The 22453-nt window shown below is 43.6% G+C and overlaps 1 protein-coding gene across 1 annotated transcript; it reads left to right on the top strand.

The window, feature by feature from the left end:
- The first annotated feature begins 141 nt into the window (after positions 1–141).
- Positions 142–21960, top strand: COG7 (component of oligomeric golgi complex 7). Its single transcript, XM_063342939.1, has 17 exons — positions 142–433; positions 1454–1602; positions 2081–2197; positions 2381–2549; positions 4408–4490; positions 5270–5392; positions 6911–7109; positions 9201–9328; positions 9911–10065; positions 11251–11367; positions 11901–11966; positions 12721–12907; positions 13901–14041; positions 14496–14579; positions 16557–16671; positions 18946–19089; positions 19550–21960. The coding sequence occupies exons 1-17, from the start codon at positions 268–270 to the stop codon at positions 19714–19716; spliced, it is 2310 nt and encodes a 769-aa protein (XP_063199009.1). The 5' UTR covers positions 142–267; the 3' UTR covers positions 19717–21960.
- Positions 21961–22453: the final 493 nt, after the last annotated feature.

Raw genomic sequence — 22453 nt, 5'->3', positions numbered from 1 at the left:
GGGGGGGGGGAACAGGCCGCGGGGCCTACGTTCCGCGGAGCCGGGCCGGCTTCCCCGCCGCCGCCGGCTCGGCCCTGCCCCGCCCGGTGGGCGGGGCAGGGCCGAGCCGGCGACGGCGGGGAAGCCGGCCCGGCCCCGCGCAACGGGGGCCGCCCTCCATTCCGCGGGTACGGTGGCCGGTAAGGGCCTTTCGGCGCGTTTCCTGGTTCCCTGTGAGGCCGCGGCCTGTGGCGGGGCTCGTCCGCCGCTGGATCCCCACCGGCGGCGATGGATTTCTCCAGGTTCCTATCGGATGATTTTGAGGTGAAGAGCTGGGTGAACGCGGCTTTCCGGGCCGTGCAGCAAGAAGCCCCCGGCAAGGTGGATGCCCACGCCGCTACTCTAGTGATGAAGTTGCAGCTCTTCATCCAGGAGGTCAACAACGCGGTGGAAGGTGAGGTGGGACGCGGGGCCATCGCCAGGCGCCCTGGCCCTTTGTAGACTTGTAAACGTGTCAGGCTGGATGCGATGTGGGTTTTGTTACTTCGTTTAGCCTTTCGCTCCAGTACTGACAGCTGTGCTTCTGTAATCTCTGTGTCGTGACAGATCTGTTCTAAACACTGAGAAACAGCTGCCTCTGCCAGGGCAGGTTTAGGTTGGTTATTAGGAAAAATTTCTTTCCCGAAAGGGTTGTCAGGCATCAGAATGGGCTGCCCAGGGAAGCGGTGGAGTCACTATCCCCGCAGGTATTTAAAAGATATGTAGATGTGGCGCTGAGGGACATGGTTTAGTGGTGGACTTGCTGGTGTTAGGTTAACAGTTGGACTTGATGATCTTAATGGCCTTTTCCAACCTAAAAGGTTCTATGATTCTGTGATAAAGTACATATTTAAACTTTAAAGTTTAAATATTCTAGGCACTGCTGGGTGCAGGGTACGGGTGGGGGATCACAGAATGGTTTAGGTTGGAAGGGACCTTAAAGATCACTTGGTTCCCACCCCCCTGCCCTGGGCAGGGACACCTCCCACCAGTCCAGGTTGCTCAAAGCCTCATCCAACCTGGCCTTGAACGCTTCTAGTGGTGGGGCATCCACAGCTTCTCTGGACAACCTGTGCCAGTGTTTTACCACCCTCAGAGTAAAGAATTTCTTCCTAATAGCTAATTTAAATCTCTCCTTTGTCAGCTTAAAACTGTTACGTGTCGTCCTATCGCTACACTCCCAGATAGAGACCTCCGCCATCTCTCCTGTAGTCCCCCTTTAGGTACTGAAAGGCCGTTATAAGGTCTTCCTGGATCCTTCTCTTCTCAAGGCTGAACAACTCCAACTCTCTCAGCCTGTTAGATACACCTAAAGTTTTGTTGTTTGGTGTTTTGCTTTGTTGTTTGGTTTTTTTCCAAGTATTGAAGATTATATTCCCTCTTTCCTGCAAGGGTTCTCAGGCCCTCCTCACTCTACTGCTTGGTGTTTCTGCAGAAACAAGCCATCAGGCTCTCCAGAACATGCCCAGAGTCCTCCGTGAAGTGGAAGTCTTGAAACAGGAGGCAACATTCCTGAAGGAGCAAATGATCCTTGTTAAAGAAGATATAAAGAAATTTGAAGAAGACACAGCTCAGTCAATGCAGGTAGGTTCTTGTCTTACTTAGTGTTTATCTGGAGCTTGTGAAATTCTAAAGTTTCCAGGCTTGTTTGTATTAAACAATCTTGTGAACTCATGATAGACAAAACCGCTTTTAATGTTAATAGTAGAAAAGTGGGCGTGACACAGACTAGTGCAATCTGCATTTCCTGAGGAACCGCTGATCATGTTTCAGAGTTGCTGTTACCTGATCGGGGACACTAATTTCTGCCTGGATTTCTGCTCCGTTAGTTGGGGTGCGTAGCATTTTTCAGATAAAGTGTATATTAAAAGTATAAATCCAGAATTCAAACTAACCCCTTCTTATTTGAGTTTGGAAGTTGATTTAACATCTCTAGCTCTTTCAGCCAACTCCTTCCTCCTAGTAATGGCATGATCTTTTCACACTTTTTTTTTAAATTCTAATATATCTGTGGCACTCCTCTTTTGTTTCAATGGGCAACATTATATTTTTTTTCCTTCAGGTCCTGGTAGAGATTGACCGAGTGAAATCTAGAATGCAGTTGGCTGCCGAATCTCTTCAGGAAGCAGACAAATGGAGCACGTTAAGTGCAGACATTGAAGAGACTCTTAAAACACAGGTAGATACCCCATTATTTTTTTTTTGTCTTTGTGCCTTCAGCTTTCCAAGGAAACTGCATTTAAAAGTAGATTCTTGAAGTGACTTTAAAACATGTACCTGTTTGTAAAATGTCATTATGAAACAACTATTAATGCTTTCTAAGGCCACATTCGGTAACGGGGTTGTCTTTCCCTGGTTGCAGGATGTGTCTGTGATTTCAGCCAAACTCACGAGCATGCAGAGCAGCCTGGCTATGCTTGTGGATACGCCGGATTACTCCGAGAAGTGTGTGCATCTTGAGGCTCTGAAGAACCGACTAGAAGCCATGGCCAGCCCTCAGATTGTTGCTGCTTTTAACTCCCAGTCTGTAGGTCAGTAACTCTTGGTGTCATTTACTATCAGTGCAGAGTTTATTGTCTTTAGAAAGTAAAATGTTGTTTGGGTGGGGAGTTTATGTCCTGAAGGCTCCTGGCGCTGGGTTGTGTGCTTTTTCTGGTGGAGCCGGATGCCATGAAATGTTCTGTTCTCTCCAGCTGCCTGTGGTCCAGTGCATCTTTGGGTTTTGTACAGTTTGGTGTAGCTGTGGCCACTATGGGAATTAAGGAAAATGTGAGTTGGTTTTGTAGGCCATGCAGATGGGTGAAATGGAGGTGCTGAGGCAGGGCTGCCCTGCTGTCATAGTTTAGTTAGGCCATGGATGCTCTCCAAGTGGGAAGTGCTGCTCAATTAAGCAGAAGACCTCTTTCTTCTACTGGGCATTTCTCTTATACCTTGGTGTTGTAATCATGAAGGAAGTTTGTTTGGAAACATTCTGACTCCTTACTACCTTGTAAAAGCTGTTTTATAAACTCTCTTTTAGAAGATTTGTCTTTTTGGACTGTTCTTGGTGCTCCTTCTTCCCTCTCCTACTGTCATAGTGCTTCTGAAAGATACTTGTTCTGGTTGTTGCTTCTGATCTGTGTGCACCTTGAGGTCCCAGTGAGAATCTGGGGCTGCGGTGCTTTTGCTGCACAACGCTCTGTGGAGTTCTTGTCTACTTAAAGGCAAGGTGCCCCAGTGTGTAACTGCAAACAGCTGGAGGGAGTGGAGGAGGGAAGAAGCTCTGTGCTGTGCTTCTAAAAATGTTCTTAATCCTTTGAATAGATGTCTGTCTCCTCTGTCCCATTTCTCTTCTGGCTTTTCTTCTTTGCACAGCCTCCTTTTTTCTGAACTGTGCTTATCACCTTCGCAGTACATCCCATGCCTTTTTCCTGCTGTTGCAGTGCATTACCCTTTACAGACAAATTCAAGACAAAGAATGATGTTTTGGAATATTTTCCCTGTTTAGGATGAAAGTAAATTGAATATTCCTATGCTCTGTGAGTTCTACACCAAAAAAGACATATAGGTGCGAGAAAGCTGCTGGCAGCAGCTCTACTGGTACGAGGTCCTATGCTTGGGCATAGTGTTCAGAATAATTAACTTTAAGCACTGTTGGCATTTTCTTTCAAAATCTGTTCTGGACATGTGTAGACATTGGCTTTTTTTCCCATTGAAGAGAGTTGCTCTGTTTAGTGTGAAGTCATGTTTTTTCCTGAAGTCCAGCTGCTATAAATGTAATACAAGTCTGTAAACATATCCCCAGAGAGTCTGTATTCTGTGACTTCCACAGATGTAGAGCACTTAAAGATGCTTAGTGTTCTAGTTTACCTGCCTTCTGGGTCCTGTTTGAAAAACAATGTCTCATTACTAATTTCTCTAACCCCAGATGTATTTTGTGAATAGAACCATAGTCATCCCCCTTACAGTACAAAACAGACTTTTGAGGAACTTGGATTTCAAAGCTTTGCGTATGAGCTAACTCAGTCTCGAGGCAGCTACCTTAGGTATCAGTTTGAGGAGTTCTGAAAGCAAAGCTTAGGACTTTGTGAGGTATGTTCCAGTTTTGTAGACGGTGACTTGTTTCTGGAAAATAATGTTTTCCTTCTAGGAAATGCTCTGGTTTTATCTGTCTTTAATACTAGATTGATTTGCTCGTTAAGAAGTCAGATTCATTCCTCATGTCTGCTACTTGTTCTTGTTTGAGTGTGGGTTTTGGGCAGTTCTGCTCCTATTTGAGAAGATAAGCAAACAAGAGGTGAAAGTGAGTCTTTGTGCATGCTCCCTTAAAAGGATTCTCTTGCTCAGTTAGACTAAAGTCTCATCCTCAGCTTTGAGACTGTTAACTGCCTATTACTTTGTTTTGTGTAGATCAGGCAAAAACGTTTGTTAAAGTCTTCACTGAAATTGATCGGATGCCCCAGCTTCTTGCTTATTATTATAAATGTCACAAGGTAAGTATTTTGATAATATTTTAATATGGGGGAATGAAAATTTGAATTCTTGCTTGGCATGGACTGTAGGGGGAGCTGCTACATCATGTATTTTACCTTTCCTGTTCGAAGGAGGATGGAACCTGTTCTTTTCCGTGTTTCATTCTCTGACTTCTCATTCCGGCTCCTAATAGCTTTAGTTACCTCCATATTTCAAGAGTATTTCTCCATTCGGGGCTTTGTGTTCGTTCCTGCAATAGACATGGGATATGTGTGTTCTGCGTGATTTCTCTGTGCTTTGTATTTTTCCTTTGCTTTTCTTGGATGTGACTATGTCAGCAATAACTTTATTGCTGCGACTTGCCAGCTGCTGACTTCTGTAAACTCTTTTCAGGTAAGATTAAAAGTTGGAATTCCAGACAGTTCTGTAGCCATAACCTGATCCTCAAATTTCTCTCATGACTGTGACTTTTGAGGATTAAGTTCAAGGCTAGGGCTTGCCAAGTATTTCAACTATTATGTGGGAGTATCAGTTACAGTCTCATTTTATGAGTAAAATACCAATGTTAATTAAATCTTTGAATCAACTAAGATGCCTCTAGCTTTATGCTGAAAGTCTTTTCCTTCTGTGGTGCTGCACTATACCAAAATGATATGTTGAATTCTGGAGAGAGCAGTAAGGGTGGGCATTGTGTTTTAGCAAAAGCGCTTTACATGGCAAGTTCTTGGTTTGAAATAAGAAAAGCTAGATCTGTGGACTGTCAGTTCTCCTCTTAGAATGGTTCTTATTTCCCCTGCAGGTGCAGCTGGTGGCAGTGTGGCAGGATCTTTGCCAAAGTGACTTAAGCTTAAATCGCCAGTTGACTGAACTGTATGACACGCTCCTTGGGACGTGGCACTCACAACTTCAGTGGGCTACTCAGGTGCAGTGACTGTTTAGTATTGGTGCGCCGTATGGGAGAGGACGAGATTGAGCACGCTCTCATAAAGCTCAGAACAGTTCATTGGTGCTCACTCTTTGAGTTATACTCTGTGCCTTATCAATGCAGGACAGGGTTTGCAACCTACTTTATGTTTCTTGTCCAACTCTTGCAGACAAAATTTGATTTCTGGTGTTCTACCAATAGCAAGGTTGCTGTGTTATTGACATTAAAGCTGCTCTATCACTTTCATCTGTATCTTAAGTTAAATCTAATTTGTTGGTGTTGCAAATGTGTTCTGTTGCAAGACATTTGAAATGCCTGGATTGCTTTATCGCTTGGCCTGGAGGAAGCCCCCAAGGTCATATTGGACTGATTCATGTCACTCTGTGTGAGATACCCGAGTGCTTCTGCTGTTGCCCCTTGGAGTCTGTGTACTTGTTTTTCCTGCCAAGGATAATGTAGGATCCAAAAAAGTTATTGTCCTTTAGTGAAATGAAGAAATAAGCTCATATTGTTGAGCCTGTAAGAGTTTTTCATCCATGAAGGGTAAGAGATTCTTATCTTCATGTTACGAAGCCTGGTGCAAGTGCTAGGCCTGTACTGCAAAGGAGCTCAGTGTTTCCTTGAAATGTATTTTTTCTGCCTAATGATTCGATGTGACTTACAGGTCAGATGTCAGCTTACATTTTAGCAGATATTATTTGAATTGGAGATTGTGAGAGAGAAATGGCACATGGGATAAAGCTCATGTCACTCAATCTCCTGTGTTGGTTCTGCTTTCTGAAGAATTATTGGACCTTTTTCATGCTATTCAGTATCCATGGCGACCTTGCTGCAGGAGACTCGTGGTGATTCCAGCTTTCAAAGCAAATGAGCAAGAATAGCTGACAAAAATGTCACAATAAAAGGCTGTAACATGTTTTATGCTAGTGGAGCTGATCAAGTTCCCAGCTGATGACAGCACAAAATGGTCATCTTCTTGATCTGTATATCACTGTCTCTCACCAATAGGTAATTTTATATTAATTCTTTAATAGAAAGAAGCACACCCCCGGCACAGTTTTCTGTGAAAAAGTCCAGGTCGGACTGCTGCTGCTTTCTCTCCCAACTCTTTACTCCCTGGTTATGGCAGCCTGCCTCTCTGCTGGCAGCATTTGCAAACCCATCTCTTCTGCCTCTTCTGTCCCTCTGTTTCAGGAGCCCAGGTCTCTGTGGCCAGGGCATAAGGGTGACTAGAGGGGCCACGATTGCCCCTGGGAAGCATTGCTGCTTGTGTGAAGGCTGCTTCTGACAGCAGGGCAGCAGCACGTATGTGCTGGGGGGTTCAGGAGGCTTGAAGGTATCAGCCTCTGGGTGGACAGGACCTGCTCAGTTTGGAGTGGGACAGTTGGTCAGTGTCCTTGCTGAGATGGTGATATGTGGTTTGTACATTATAGGGCTTTCTCTGGAAGCTGTCTGCTGCCTGTCATCTTCCTCTGAGATAATATGCTTTTGCTAATAGCTTTTCTGTTACTGCAGGTTTTCAAGAACCCCCATGAAATTGTGACTGTATTGTTGATTCAAACTCTGGGAGCACTGGTGCCTTCCATCCCTGTCTGCCTCAGCACTGCCATGGAGAGAACAGGCCAAGAAACCAAGCTGAATAAGCTACTGGAGCTCTACGATGCCACCATCCACTTCGCAAAAGGGCTGGAAGTAGCAATGCTGCCAAACCTGAGTAAGGCTTTTGCACTGAATTTTGTCATTCTGTTCTGTCAACTCCTTTGTAAAGTTCCATTATGGGATTTTGTTTAGTTTTACATGGAAGGAGGGATTAGCTCTTCTACAGTATTGACCAGTTACATGGCATCTGCACCTTTGTGTCCGTGTATGTGTATATATCTTACACTTAAGATATTGACACAATACTGAATGAGCTTACTGAAGCAGAGCTGTTCTGAGCATGCTTGCTGTCTAGAGTAAACAGTATTTAGCACTTTTCCTTTTACAAGCATTAGTATTTCTTCTGTCTAATGGATGAGGAAATGTCTGTAGGGAACCTATCTGTGAAACCCATTGCGAAAGAACACTAAAGCATAAAAGTCAAGGAGTTTCCTGGAATTAAGTCACACCTTACTAAACAAGAGAAAACCTGCTTGAAAGCTGCATCTGTTGGATTCTTAATTTTTATTTTTTGGTTTTTCTGTTACTACTACTTATGTTTTAATCAAGTGAAAATGAAGGGCCAAATATTATTTCTGAACCGTTGATAGTTTATTCCCTAGCAGCATCCTTGGTGTTTGATTCAAAATGTAACCTTACCCTGTGATGTTTGTCATCTCTCATTTTGGTCATGACTTGATGAATAATTCCCACAAACCATGAACTAGTGCAGTGCTGTGTTTACATAGGTTTATGCCTGACTTGAACTGTCGGTTATTTATAGTCCTTTATTAATCTGGTAGGGCCCCTTCAAAGACCAGCTATGGGAAAATCCTAAATTAAAGCTAATGGAACATTCCTAATGCTGTGTTTCCTGTGCCTGGTTCCTCATAACATTGTCTTGAGCTATTTAAACCCAGATTCTTACTTGATCATGTAAATTATGATTATTGGGCAATTTCAAGGAGTGTGACTGTCATTGTGTCTGTTTTTGTTGGCTTTCTGATTGCATACCATTGTCAGTCATATTCAATCCTTGTTTTAGCTTAATTTATGTTATGTAATAGAAATGATTAAAAAGAATTTGAAAAATTATGTCAGATTCTAGAAGATTATGGAATAGGAAGGCAGCTGCTGAACTGTTACCTGACTGTGTTTAAAAGAAAAAAGAATTCTTTATTTCCATTTCTTTCGCTGTGGGATAAGACGTTTGGGAAGAGAAATATCTCAAGAATGGGAAGGCCAGGTGACTCAGCAGAACAGGGTCAAACCAGTTCCTACGTATGTGTATTTGAGGGAAGGGTTCAGTTATGATTCATAGGTATAATTCAGGTTGGAAGGGACCTCAGGAGATGATCTAGTCCACCCTGCTACTTCAGGCAAGGTCTGCTATGAGTTCAGACCGTGTTGCTCAGAGTATTGTCCAGTCTGATCTTGAAAACGTCCCAGCATGGAGATAGCACAGGCTTTGGACTCTATTGTTTGTCCATCCTTAGGGTGTAAAAGCTTTTTCTTAAATCCGGGATTCAAAGTAATTCTGGTTTGCTGCTAGTTTGAGTTTGGCAAAACTTCACAATAACAGCTAAGTGTCCAGTTCCAATTTGAAAAATAATCATTCAGACCTGTTTTTTGTTTGGGTTTGCAGCTCCCTGCTCAACACAGTGGCACTGAGATACTGAGTTCGTGGTTCATGTTCAGCTCTGGTTGACAAACACCGTGAAGTAGTAGTGCTAAGTGAATTGAGTTAGTGTCAGTTATTCTAAGTATGAACCAGGCTTTCTGATAAATGAGGATTGCCCCTGTTTTAAGTTGTGGGAGTAATGTGTTTCCCTTCTCAAATGGTTTCAATGCCTTCCTTCTCCCGTAGGTTGCAATGTTTAATAGATTTTTGTCACCCAGGCTGTTTTGGAGCAGTGAGTGATAATTTTCTTGAGGCACTTGTTGAGGTAGAACATCTTGGTTTTAGAAAGCAGGTAGAGATAATAACCTTGTTTTTAAAAAAATGAAAAAAAAAATATCTGTGTAGTTGAGACTTAAAGCTGTTGGGCAACATTCCAAGCCTGTGTAGGCAGTGTGCTCTAATTGAGGGACTACTGCATGTTGCTTGAAACAGGGTTTTTAGTAACATGTTCATCTATTTGTAGACTAAACATCTGATTCTTTGTAGAGGAGCAGAACCTGGTAAAAGTGATGGAACTGGTGGAAGCAGTGTATGGTCCGTACAAGCCCTATCAACTTGAGTATGGAGACCTGGAAGAAGAAAATCTCCTCATTCAGATCAGTGCAGTGCCCTTGGTAACGTAGCAGTCTTTGTTCAACTACACAGGGAGAGGCTTGAAGTATCTGCGAGATACAAGGGTCTTTGCCATAGTTATTCTTTCCTCCTCTAGTGTTTTCTGTAATATTTCCTGTTTGCAGTATACTTTGATACTGTTAAGTAAATTTTGTTTAAGAAATAAAGTTAATTTCAGCAGCACTGTCAGGTTGGAGGTAACTTCTCCTTCACCCAGTAACTGGCTGTGTGTGGATCTGATGGAGAAAGACTTTACCAAAATATTCCTATCAACCAAGAACCTGCTTCAGGTTTGATAGAATTTATTAAGACCAAGACTTGGGGGAGGAAAGTCCTTTTTGTGGAAGATTCTGTGGTTGGCAGAACTGTTTTTCCTGGAAGACGTTGTAAATGTGGGATTTGTCAGCTGGACTTCTATTAACAGGCACTGTTCAGGAGGGTGGAAGCAACCAGCATTGTTCTCCCTTAAGTGTGTCACGAGATTGGAGGATACTGAGAGAACATGTGTTACACGAGGTGTCTTTAATGCCTGGACATTCACTAAAGGAAGAGTCAGGCTCAACTTTGTTGTTGTTGTTATTTAGGAGCATTGGGAAGTAATTGACTGTGTCCAGGAACTGAACCATTCAGTCAACAAACTCTTCATTCTGGCTTCTGGAGCCATCGACAACTGCATTAAACTCACTGATGGACTGGGAGTGTGTGGGCTCCTTAAGGCCCTGAAAGCTCTGTTCACAAAGTAAGGTGCTTTTAGTTACACTGCTGCATTTGTCGTAAGGGAATAGCAAGTATTCAGTTTGTGGCCAAGGACTTTGTAGTTTATGAAGAATGGCTGAGAGCAGAAAGTATCTCTAACTGTAATATGAATCATCTGATATCCCCTCCTGTCACTTAATTCAGGTAGTGACTATTTCTTAGGGGAAAAATGGAAGCTTTTTATGGCCAAATAGCAGACTTTTCTTAGTTGTTTTCTGTTCTGGTTCGGCTGAATTTTCATTTTTAATAAATACTTTTGGAGTGGAAAATGTTTCTCAAAACAGAATAAGACAAAGACAAATTCGGCTGATGAAAAGTAGAATTCCGTGGGGAAATAAATACTTACTGGGACAAGTGACCGCACATTCAGAATCTACCTGTAGGTACGAGGTAGCCTAGTGAGTGAGGTTCACAATAAGTTCTTGTCTTAAAGTATCACTTGCATCCCACTTAGTATTCCAGTACTGATCCCTAGTTCTTTCCTGATATCGAAGGAGCTGCTCACAAGGTATAAATCAAACTGTTACCTTGCTGCCCCGTGGGGAAGAGGAAGGCACACTTCTCTGCTCTCACTTTCTTTATAGGCAATTACGTAGCAGTGTGCATGCCCCTAACTTATGGGCATTATTAAAAAGAAAAAAAAAAAAAGAGGGTGTGTGAAAAACAAAATGTTCTCCTTTTTATCCATGTTCTCATCTGGTGAGTAGCTGTGAAAACAAATTCATGAGATTGTTGTCACTGTGTTCCTGGAGTAAGAGCCAAGTGATGTTGTGATGTTGTAGTAGCAGTAGCCTTATAAACTTTTTCTGGTCTTCCCTAGGAGATGTGATTAGTGTAGTGATAACAAAAATATCTTACTCCTACCTTCTCATGGGAGTGGAGAGTTCCTAGTATGCGGCATATTGAAGTAGACACGCAGTATCTGTCACTCTTGAGTTTCTCCCTGTCTTCTGGTGTAGTCTTGAGTGGGCTGTGGCTGATCAGTTCTTCATGTCTGCATGTTTGGACTGGAACAACAGTGTCTCTTCTGAACTCCTTTTAATATTTCCTGGTTCTTTTTCGGCCCTTGTAGAGGATTGAATGGGCAAATCACAGGACATGTGGTTTTGCTGCTCTCCAACCTATTCTCTTATGCTAGTGCTTATCTCTTCTCCATTTCTCATTACAGGTATACATCTGACTTTACAAATACATTGCAGTCTATACGAAAGAAATGTAAACTGGATGATGTGCTATCAGATTCTCTTTTCCAGGAGGACTGGACTGCATTCCAAAACTCTGTCCGGTAAAGGGGATTTTTTTTTCCTGGCTCAGAACTGATTTTTGTATCAGAGTTGGAAGGGAATTACTTAGGGTCAGTTTACAGAAATTCTTAGTGCAGAATGCAGGGCTGTGCCCACTTAGCTCCAGTGCTACTGGGACCATTAATGTTAGTGACTGGGTTTCAGGTTGCTGCTGGCACAGTAAGTGCTATGAGACTCCCCACCCTGTCTGGAGCAAGTCTGCATGTCGTATCACTTGAAATATCCGCAGCTATTAGAATTTTTCCCAATGACACTGAGCTGGCCTTAGCCCTGATGACAAGAAGTAGCATGTGGATGAGGCTGTTGGGCAAAAAAATTCAGTACGTTATCAAATGGATGCAGAGTTAATAGCCAAATTAACCCTTAACAGATGTGCCCCCTGTGGGCTGTGTTTTGGGTATTGCACTTTATAATTACTTGACACGTGTCTGAGATGGATTGTCTGGGGGGAGGGGTGTCTGGCATTATCTGCCTCAAATCTCACAACATGTGTTTTTGTCTTGTTCTTTCCCAGGATAATTACTACCTGTGGTGAACTCCTTCGTCAGTGTGGAGACTTTGAGCAGCAACTGGCCAACAGGTAAGCGTTGCTGAACTTAATTCATGAGCTGTCAACATAGGTACAAAGTTGAAAGAAAACAAACCCCAAGGTGCTTTTGTTGCGTAGATGATGGAGGGAAAGCAGAGACACTGTGATTTCCCCCCCCCGCCCCTCCCTGTCTTTTGAAATGTCAGAAGTGGGTCACAGGCTGTTCCGCTCAGTCGTGCGCCCTGAGACAGTCACAAGAATCTTTTTTCTTGGATACCTGGCTGGGCATCAAATGGACTGCCAGTTTGGGGAATTTCCCACCAGCTCAAATTGGCAAGATTCTCACCCCCCTTGTGACACGGGGCATGGATCATTTGCTGAAATGAATCTAGGTGTGCCTTAACTAATCGATGCCTTGTAACTTGAGGAGCGTCAAGCATAGGCAGCACGTAGGTCTTTTGTTGCTTGTAGGCGGTGCACTGTTCAGCCTATTGTACGAAGAAATGCTTTAGTCTGATGAGTGCCTGTGCTTTGTGTAGGACACAGAGGCCTGCAGTGCACAGGAGGCTTGGGTTTGTTCCGTATTTGCTAGATGTTCTGAGAGCACAATCCTCTCTTTTTCATCTTGCTATTTTTGCAGTTTTTGAGTTGCACAGTAGACGTCAGAGTAGGCTGTAATTAGTGTCTGCTAACAATGAATGCTCTCTCCCTTGAAGTAACATAGTGTTGGTCCTTGGACCAACATGAGAACAACAGTGCTGATTTCGGAGGATTTTGCTCGTGACTTTTGTGTACTTATTTTCAGGATTTTATCAACTGCTGGGAAGTATCTCTCAGACTCCTACAGCCCTTGTAGTTTTTCTGGCTTTCAGGATACCAGTTCTGCAGACAAGAAGAGCTCTATAAAGAATCCCTGGCAGGAATACAATTATCTTTTGAAGGAGAATGCATCCGAGTATGCCAGCCTTATGGAAACACTTTACACTCTCAAGGTAGCTTTGGTGCCTGGGAGAGCCTGCCTCTATCACAGGGTGCTGTTGAGCCCACGTTTGGTAGATGAGACCCGGATTCCCCCTACAGCCTGATTACGTTTCATCCTGAGCTGCAGCCTTTTGATGGGCTCTGTTCCAAGTCTTCCACAGAAACACTGATTGATCTGCTGAGAGATGAAATGTCCAAACCCAGTAAGTCTGGGCTCATTCCACCTCTCCCCAGATCCTGGCTATGTTTTGTGAACATGCCCTTATCAGTTCAAGTGAGGGAGATTTTATTGCAGAAAGCTTTGGGAAGATTGTGTTGGAGCCATCTCAAATTCTGGAGCCCACATACTGGCTTCTGAAGACTTTTTTTGGCACTTGTGCTCTGCTGCCATATCCATTCTGAAATATGATTCTGCAAGATCATTCATGCATGCATCTGTGAACAGGGTAGAATGACTCCAGTTATCTTCTTGTGGATCTAAGTTATGTTTGCCATCATCGGTCACATGTAGTAGTGAAGTCAAGGTTATGAGTTCTGTCTCATTTCCTCAGAATGTTTTGATTTCTTTTGCACTTAATTTACCTGCAACTCGTACAGCTCTGCTTTCGCTGTTAAATGTTTGACTTTATACCTTTGCTGAATAGTCAAGTTCCATAGGTACCCGTCATGTAAAACTTCTGCTTGATTCCATGCAGGGAATCGGTTAGTTGTGCCCTTTGAATAAAAGGCAGTTTTGCCATTTTCTCTGAAAGTTTCTCAGTACCTAGCCTGCACTGGTGCCTGGCATGGCGGGAATGCGATGCTGATTTTTTGCAGTGCTCAGTTTCCGTCTTGAATAACTAGTTAGAATAGGTCATCCCAAGGGAAACAAGCTGTGCCATTGCAGAGGATAGCTCTTTTGTATTAGGATGGCCCTAATAAAGACCTCTTTAAGAATGTTAATATAGCTTCTCTGTGGTCTGTTTAATGACTTCTGTATGTGAACGCCTTTCTGTGTCTGTTAGGAAAAAGGCACCAGTAACCACAACCTGTTGTCTTCATCTCGATCTGCCCTAAGCCGCCTCAACCAGCTGGCACACCACTTGGCTTTTGATTCTGTTTTTCTTCGCATCAAACAACAACTCTTACTCGTTCCAAAGATGGAGGTGAGTAATGGGTACATCAACCTGATCTGAACTGGCAAGGTTTACCCCTGGGATCCCTTAGGGTGGAGTACAAGGTTGCTTAACCTTTCTCCTTTTCAGAATGTTTCCCTCTGGTATCATATTTCTTCCATGAGCTATACTCAGTGAAAACATTTACCTTCTTTCATCCACAGAACTCACAACAGGCAGCCATGTTTGTAAGCTCTGATGTTTATTTGAGACGTTGCTTTTCTAACCTGTGGCAGCATGTGTTTCCCACAGGGAGCTGTGTGGAAAGGGTGTGTTTTGGGCCTGAGGGAGGATGAGGGTAGCAGTTTTCTCACCATCTGTGTTCTGCTTTCCAGAAGTCCTTGGCTAGTCACAGTTCGTGTCGCTGGGTGACCCCTTCCTAGAATACGGATAGACTTCATGCTCCAGAAAGTCCTAGATTCATTCTGCACTTTTTGCCTTACAGGGCTGGAGCTCTGGTGGCATTGGTGAGACCCTGACAGATGACCTGCCAAACTTCAGCCTGACTCCTCTGGAATATATCAGCAACGTAAGAGCATGTGATGGTCATTACTAGAAGCCCAGTGCTGGGGGAATCTCTTCTGTGTTTCCCTAATTTTTTGTAAAATCGTAGTATTTGTTAAAATTGTTATATGATGGTGATATATGCTCTCAGTGGTCCAGCCCTCATCAGTTGGGTTGTGTCATTTTTTGTAGCTTTTGTGAAATCCCTGTCAAGTTCTGGAGTAGCCAAGGAACATTGGGAGCACAAGGAGAGTTTCTTCCCTATTGAAGTGCACTGTTTACAGAGGGAACTCTCATAACGGGATGGGAAATGCCAGCTTTTGTTTGTAGGGGTGAATACTGAGCATATCTTCATAATGCAGTGCATGTAGCCTAGAATTTCCTGCAATGTGTATTGGAGTGTTTTAATGATTCTGTGAAGTTAAAGAAGTCTTGAGCTCTTGCCCTTCTAATCCCCATACCTCTCCCTGGTTTCTCTTTCTGGTGGAATAACAATGAAACCTTTCTGGCAGTGGGGTGTCTGAGTGGAAAAGGAGAGTGAGCTGCTCATTCCTTCTGACTAGGCACTCCGCAATTCAGTGCTGCTGAACAGCATTCGGGTTGCTCTCCCATTCTCCTCGTTGGTGTTTCAAGTCGCTGCCAAATTTGCAGTTCACATAGTAATATTAGCTGCTGTTATTATCTCAATACAAAGTATAATTTGATAAGCAATTTTTTTATGTTACCATCATTCTGGGCATCACACAGGGAACGGATTTTTCAAGGACAGGCTGCAACCAAAAGCTTTTAATATTTTGGTTTCCTCTGGTTTGTGGCCTACAGACTGTTATACTCTGCTTTTAAAGCTTTAAAAAGAAATTTATAGAACTAGGTAGGCGGTCAATTTGTGGGATAATTTTGTCATGGGTAGTTTGAATTTAGCTATCTGAGAGAGTTTTAGGAAGTTTAGAAAGCTCATGGGCAGTATATCAGGTAAAATTTCAAGGAAAGGCTCCTACTGAATTTCTAAGTAGCTTTCTAATTAACACAGTTCACCAGGAGAGACATGCACGGTTGGTAAGAGGCTAAATATACTCCCCTGCCACTTAAATTGAAAGTTAAAACTGAGATGTGTATGGTTGTTACTTGAGTCTGTGAGGAACCAAAGGACATTTCTGCCTGTCCAAGGCAAAGAGGAACTTCAGAAAATTTCAGATACAAAGCATTTCTTTTCTGACATCTTTTCAGATCTACCGTTTATCATGCTGCTGAGAGGTAGGTGGGCCAAGACTGAGCCACAGCTTTGTCTTGGGTAGTCTTGAAATAGCAATAATACATTGTGCAGTAAAATTGAAAACTAAAAAACTAGAGTGGAATTTGGAAGCAAATTGATGTGGCCTATGTGCTGTGTGGAAGAAAAGGCAGGTGATGTGAGCTCAGGAAAAAAGCTATTAATGATCATGCTCCGTAATGGGGAGGCACAGTACTCTGAGCTGTACCTGCACCTAGGAAGATTCTCTGTAGCAGCAGGTAATCACTTTATAAACAGTGCAGTATTTGTTGTATGCCTGAAGTTATGTGGCTCATGTGTGTGAATTCGTGAGCACACTCCCTGTTGGGGAGTAATACACTTCTGTAATTCATGATGATATTGTCACTTGAATCCATGTTTCCTCTTCTGTGGTCTTGTTTGGTTCAGTCTCTTAGATTCTGCTCTAGAAAACAAATTGCTGGGAACGTTCCAGAGGTTAAGATTTGCTTGGAGTAAGAGTTCTGTGTACAGATTTTTCTTAACATGATTGTTTCAATGGTTGATTCTCTGACCTCATGACAAATTATTTCTTGTACAAAGTACGACGATGAGCAAGAAACAACTTGTTTCTAATAAATGTAGGTTAGTGAGTTGCTGTCAAGCTCAGCTTTCTGCTGTCAGGCGTGGATTACTGCAGTTGACTTTTTTTCTCTAGCAAAGTACTTGCTTCACATTTGTTCAGTGACTCAGCTCTTTGTGCTTTTATTCTAGATTGGGCAATACATTATGTCTCTTCCTCTTCATCTTGAGCCATTTGTCACTCAAGAGGATTCTGCTTTGGAACTGGCATTACATGCTGGAAAACTGCCTTACCCCCCAGAACAAGGTAGGGTGAAACCAAAGACTTGCAATGTCTGGGGGAAAACCTTCACATTATGATATTACATGGGTGTGACGTGTTGTGGTAACAAACCTGTTTGAGATCCATTTGCTATTGTCTAGTCAAGCTGTTTCTTCCAGGAGTCTTCTGGTAATACCCAGGAGGAGATTCTAAATAACAAGTAAAACCTTTTCAGTTTCATTCAAACCAGAAACTTTAGCTTGGTCTATTTAACTTTAGTGTTCATTAAAATTGTGGTTTGGGGTGCAGGCTCTGAAGTATTACTGTTTCAGAGTTGGAGTAGCATTTAATATCCTAAGTGCGGGGAGTGAACGGGAGGCACCTGGGGTCAGTTCCCAAACTCTGAAGGGAACTGTTGAACCATCTAGCCTGAAAGACTTCTGAAGTTAGCTTTTCCAGCTTCTGCTCCTTATCGGCCCGTCCATTGGACTGCATACGGTTCACGGAGCGGCTTGGACTGTCTAACAGCTTGCTGAAGGGGGAGTCTTGCTCCAGCTTTGCACTCCTGCCCTCTCCTTTGTGCTGGTTTCATAGTAGGGCCATTTCCATTCATTAACGCCACGGAAAAGTATTCACTTTTTCTGGCCTAGTTTCTTTAACAAGTATATCAATAAAGTGATATAAATCAACTTCCTAAGAGGTCTACTATGCAACAGAGTTGGCGTGAGTGGACAGCAAGGAATAGGCAAAGAGGAAGCTTGTGACCATGTTTAGAAGTGGTGAGTTGTTAGGTTGGCTGACCCTCTGGTGTAATGTCCCCATCTACTGAAGAAAACAACCCTGCGTCACTGATCATACAGCGTATTCTTATCCCCAGACTATCTAAGCTGGAATTCTTGCAACAGCTGCAGCCATGAGCTAACCTAGTGTGAAGCTTCAGGCCCTAGTGAAATCTGTAGAAAATGTCTAATAAGCTTAATTTTACACTAATCACTTGTAGTATAAAATATGCAGTCGTCCATGACCTTGTCCCATAATTTGTTGCTAGAAAAAGGGGAGCCCCTGAGCTCCTTTTTTCAGGAATAGACATTCGTTCTCAAGCAGGATGGTAATGCTGTTTTCTTATAAAAAGCTTTTTCCTCTCTCTCTTTTTCTCTGTAAATCCAGGAAAAGATACTGTTACACCTTTTGTGACGTGCTAGCCTGTGCCTATCTGTGATAAAGGTTAGGAGCCTGTGGCCAGAAACTAGTCTGCTGTCTGTCGTGTTTTGGACAGGTTTTGCATCTTTGGGAATTTCTTAAGGGTTCGACCATGTTTCTAGTCTCCATAGTCGGATTCTTGCTAAGTAAGGACACAATTCTGGAATGCTGGCCGCTTCATTTAAATTCTTTTTTCATCATATATTAACTCCGGCTGAAAAAATCATTAGAGCTCCACCGCCACTACCAGTGCCACCGGAGTCTAGTGATTAGATACCAGCCACAATGGTTAAACCCCCCATGCTGAAGGAAGTGCAGTGGCTGCTGACAGTGGCTGCTGAGACAGCTATGGCCACTTTGTCCCCAGAATGCACCGAGTTCTTTCTGCATGTCGTTTCTTAATTTCTTGCAGCAAGCTGAATTTTGGCTCACGTTCGTTCTTCAGATGGCTGTCCTTACCTGTTGAGTCATTAGTCCTGCTGCATTTAACAACAGTAGCTACATAAAGCTTCCCAGCAGGCTGGCAGCATGCCATGGTTTGCTGTGCTTAATCTCTTCGTGGTGTTTATTTCCACTGATAATCAAGGAAGCGTAAAGCTTGGTATTTGTAGTCTTCCTGTAGCCTTCTGAGAATACGCTCTTCTGAGAATAGCCTTATTTTGTCATCTTAAAGCATTTACATGTTTAATAGCTTGTTAATTTTCAAAACACTTAGGAACACAGAATGCCTTTAGGGCTTGAAAAACCACCTGTGAATCCTTGTCATTGCAGTAGTTTGTAAACTACTCCTGGAAGATGATCCTGTAGAACGTGCCAGGCAGTGCCCCTGATCCCAGCCTGGTCACTTGTCAGCCCTTTGAAAACGACTTAACCTGGAGAAATGATAAAGTAAAGCAAAGCGTTTTGGGTCTTGAGCTAACTTTCAATGTTGTATGGTAGCAGGGAGGATATGTAACTGCTTTGATTACTACAAAACCATCTGATAAACTCTGAATCCTAATGAACACCTTAATGTCTCTTTGGAGAAACAGTTAACCATTTACGAATTATATTTTGTTACACAACCAGCAAGTGCAGGTGAATGAGATTGCTGACAGCTAACGAGAATTTTCTGTCCAGGAGATGAATTACCTGAGCTGGACAACATGGCTGACTATTGGCTGGGCTCCATCGCCAGAGCTACGATGCAAACGTACTGCGAAGTCATCCTGCAAATACCAGAGCTCACCGTACATTCGACGAAGCAGCTTGCCACAGACATTGGTAAGCTCAGTGCACACGTTGTCCTGAGAACTGTTGCCGTAACACACGGGCTCCTCTGTCGTTACATTAGATTTGAAGAAACTACAGCCTGGGTTTCTGTAATTGTGAGCGTGTTGATCTGATACCGGCATGGTGGAGTGGTTCACAGCTGCGCTTTTGCTTTGTCTTTGTTCTGTCGCATCCCTCGCCAAGGGAAGGGTGACGTTCTGGTAGGTACTTCTTCACTGCTTTGTGCTTCTGACTGTGGAAGTCAAAGTCCTTCTGAACTGAGAAAATTCCCTTACAAGCCATCCTTAGCAAGAAGGATCTGTATAAATTCTTTTGAAGTGTGGCACTGCTGTTTTCTGTGTTTTTAAGCTAGCAGTGACAGGATTCGAGCTGTCATGAAGAGCGAAGAGTAACTTTCGCTTGTGCGGTGTCTGTTGCCTGTTCAAATCCATGTTTATCCTTAATCTTACAGATTATCTAATAAACATGATGGATGCCCTTGGCCTTCAGCCATCAAGAACACTGCAGAATATTGTAACTCTGTTGAAGGCAAAACCAGAGGACTACCGGCAAGCCGCAAAAAGTGTGCCCCGCAGAATGGCCAGCAGCATCGCAGCGATGAGAGGCCTGGAGTGTTAGCTGTAACGTCCCTGCTGCTGGACACTGTTCAAGAGCTGAACTTTCTTGGGTTGTTTTTACTTCCCTATAAACTTTGCAAGGACAGTGAAAATGTCTCTGGGAATGAGGGGAATTTATTTCTGAATAACTTTTAATAAATGTCTTTGTCTAGGAAAAGCTCGTTCCATTTTTCCACCTTTAGAAATGAGGAAAGATGTCCTACAGCCAAATTTACCAAAAACTATCTGGATGACCTTGAGTAGGCTGAGCAGCGCTGGCTTCTGACTAGAAACGTTCTGCCGGTTGCTGGAGAGTTCATGCTTCGTGGCGGTGAGATGACTGTCTTTTTCAGAAAATTTAATCAATTCTGAATCTAAAATTATGGGGTAGGTGCAACAAAGATCGACTGATTGGAAGCTTTTCTACCTGGAGGCAATCGTTATTGCTCAAGTCTGTCATTATTCACAAAGTCAAGAAGACAGTCTCGTCAGTGAGCAGATGAGGCATGAGCAAGCTCAACCCGGAGAATAAAACCAGTTTTGTAGGTTGTTCCTTGTGCGATTAATGTATTCTACTGAAAGCTATGAAGTTTATAAGAAATTTAATGGAAGTGTTGTTTTCGTGTAAAATTTATTAAAGCTTGGTATATAGATCTTTGTAAAACAACTCGTCCAGACTAAGTATGCTTCCAGCGCTCCCACAGCTTTTTTTCTTAGGAAAAAATTGGACAAAATTCAAAGAGGGCCCAAAACTGGAATGCCAAAACTCTTCTGGTTTGGAGGGGAAACAACATCTTTCTTCCCCTTATCTTATCCTCTTACCACCAGATGCCATGGGAGAACGATTCTTTTCCCAGTGTCCGTGTCTTTGCCTCTTCTTTCCTTAATTTAGTTCCGGCTGCTCTAACCAGTGTTTAGCCCAATCCACAAATTTTTCTGCTGTCTTTGCTTTTTGGCTGTTTTTTTTTTCCCAGGCAGCCTCTATCTTTCGGACAGCTGTCAGTTCTCATCCCAGTTTGGGGAGGCGAGGAGAGCAGAGGTGCTTTATAATCGGTTCTTGGGTTTTGTGGATTTTGGCACCTAAAAAAATTTCAGAGCTGGGAAGTAAAATTTGTTGCCTGGATTTTTTTTTTTTTTTCTTGGCAGGGTTTTCAGTTAGATGGTTCCTCTTTTGTGTCAGGGTATGAAAAGTCTATTAAAAAAATCCCCAAAAGAGTGGGAAATTTGGTACTGTGGTGTTGAGACTTCTCAGGTGTCTCGTTTGGCTGCGATTTGTGAAGCCTTTCCCCTGGAGAGCTCTGTGCCCGGTCCCGCTCCGTGCGCAGCTGAGGCTCCCAGCGGCTGCACTGCTGCTGCAGCAACAGAAACCCAAAAACCCTTGTGCATGTACACTTACCTGCAATCGGTCCATTTGGGGGAGAGAGCCAAGCCAGTAAAGAGCCGAAGTCAAGTACCTGAGACACTTTCTGCTTTTATTAGTTTGTCAGACGCCCTCTATAAACCAGCAGTAACTGGAATAGTAAACTGTCCGTGTCCTGCCAAAGAACATGCTGTTCTCTGAGATAGGTGAATCTCGCTGTTCGTGCCTCTCCCATCCTTCTCCTGCCTCGTTACTAGAAGGCGAGGATTTTTGATGCTGTTCTTTGCCTACTGCTATTGCATTTCAGAGGGCGAACGGCCCCGGGCAGGCACCCAACTGGAGCTGGAGGTGTGAGAAGCTGGAAGGTGCAGACACCTGAGACCTGCTGCTGCCTTTTCTGTCCGTTACAGCTCTGTGGCAGCAGACGCCGGAGCCCACCCCAGCATGTCGGCAGCCGAGGTGCTGCGTTCCAAAGTGCCTCGGAGAGGGCTGGCCTGGGAAAACAGCTCTGCCTTCCCCCTCTCTCTGCAGCCTGTCTCATTGCAGCGAGCTCCTCACGATTTCATCAGCACGAGGAACAGGCCCAGGGTGTTCCACGCAGAAAAGCATCTGATGTCGCTGCAGTGTCTTTGTGTTTGAACAGCTATTCGGGTTCCCGCACAACCGGACTTATTGGTAGTGATGTTGACAGTGTTATCTGTTGGTGAGAGTGTGAGAATAGATGCCCAGGTTTTTGTTCTCAGCTTTCCTAGTGTTTTAAGCAATTGTTCCATTGTGTCTTTTGCAGGGAGAGGTGTTTTTTCACTGTTGTGAAATCGTTTGGAGGTCTTTGTCAAGATAAGTATTAGCTTGCGTGCATACATTGAGCACTGAATTGGGCGGGTGTCAGGTGCTTGTTTCTGACTGCTGCAATGTGGAATAAAGTGCTGTCACTTTTCAAGAACTCTCCTTTTTGGTAAAGGAGCCTGTACTGAGGGTTTGTGGTGCTCAGGGAGGGAAGCATCCCTTTAGGGAGAAGGGAAGTGAGGCGTCAGGCAGGAAAAGTCTAGGACAACTTGTAAGAGCTGGATTCCTCTGTCTTTACAAGCGTCCTAACTGCCTTTCGTCTGCCCTGTTGCTGCTCTGGGTGGTTTTATGTGCTTGCTGAGCTCATGCCGTACCCAGGGTTAGATGGTTTCCTCACAGAGCAGCGTGTTCGTGGGCTGTTGGTTATTTGCTCTTGCAAACGAGAACCAGCTGACGGATAAGGGGCTGGGGGCAGCTTGTGGACTTGATAAGCAGGTGCTCCCTGAATCAGGGGTTTTATTCCTTATATCTTCTAATTCAGGTATTCTGTAGCTGCGGATGACTGTAAATTACCCCTATTTTTCTACTCCTCATCCCAATCAAGATCGGAGGC

Source organism: Chroicocephalus ridibundus, chromosome 8 (genome assembly GCF_963924245.1).
Source record: "Chroicocephalus ridibundus chromosome 8, bChrRid1.1, whole genome shotgun sequence".
NCBI lineage: Eukaryota > Metazoa > Chordata > Aves > Charadriiformes > Laridae > Chroicocephalus > Chroicocephalus ridibundus.
The sequence above is the reverse complement of the archived record's forward strand: the minus strand, read 5'-3'. Positions and strand labels throughout refer to the sequence as shown.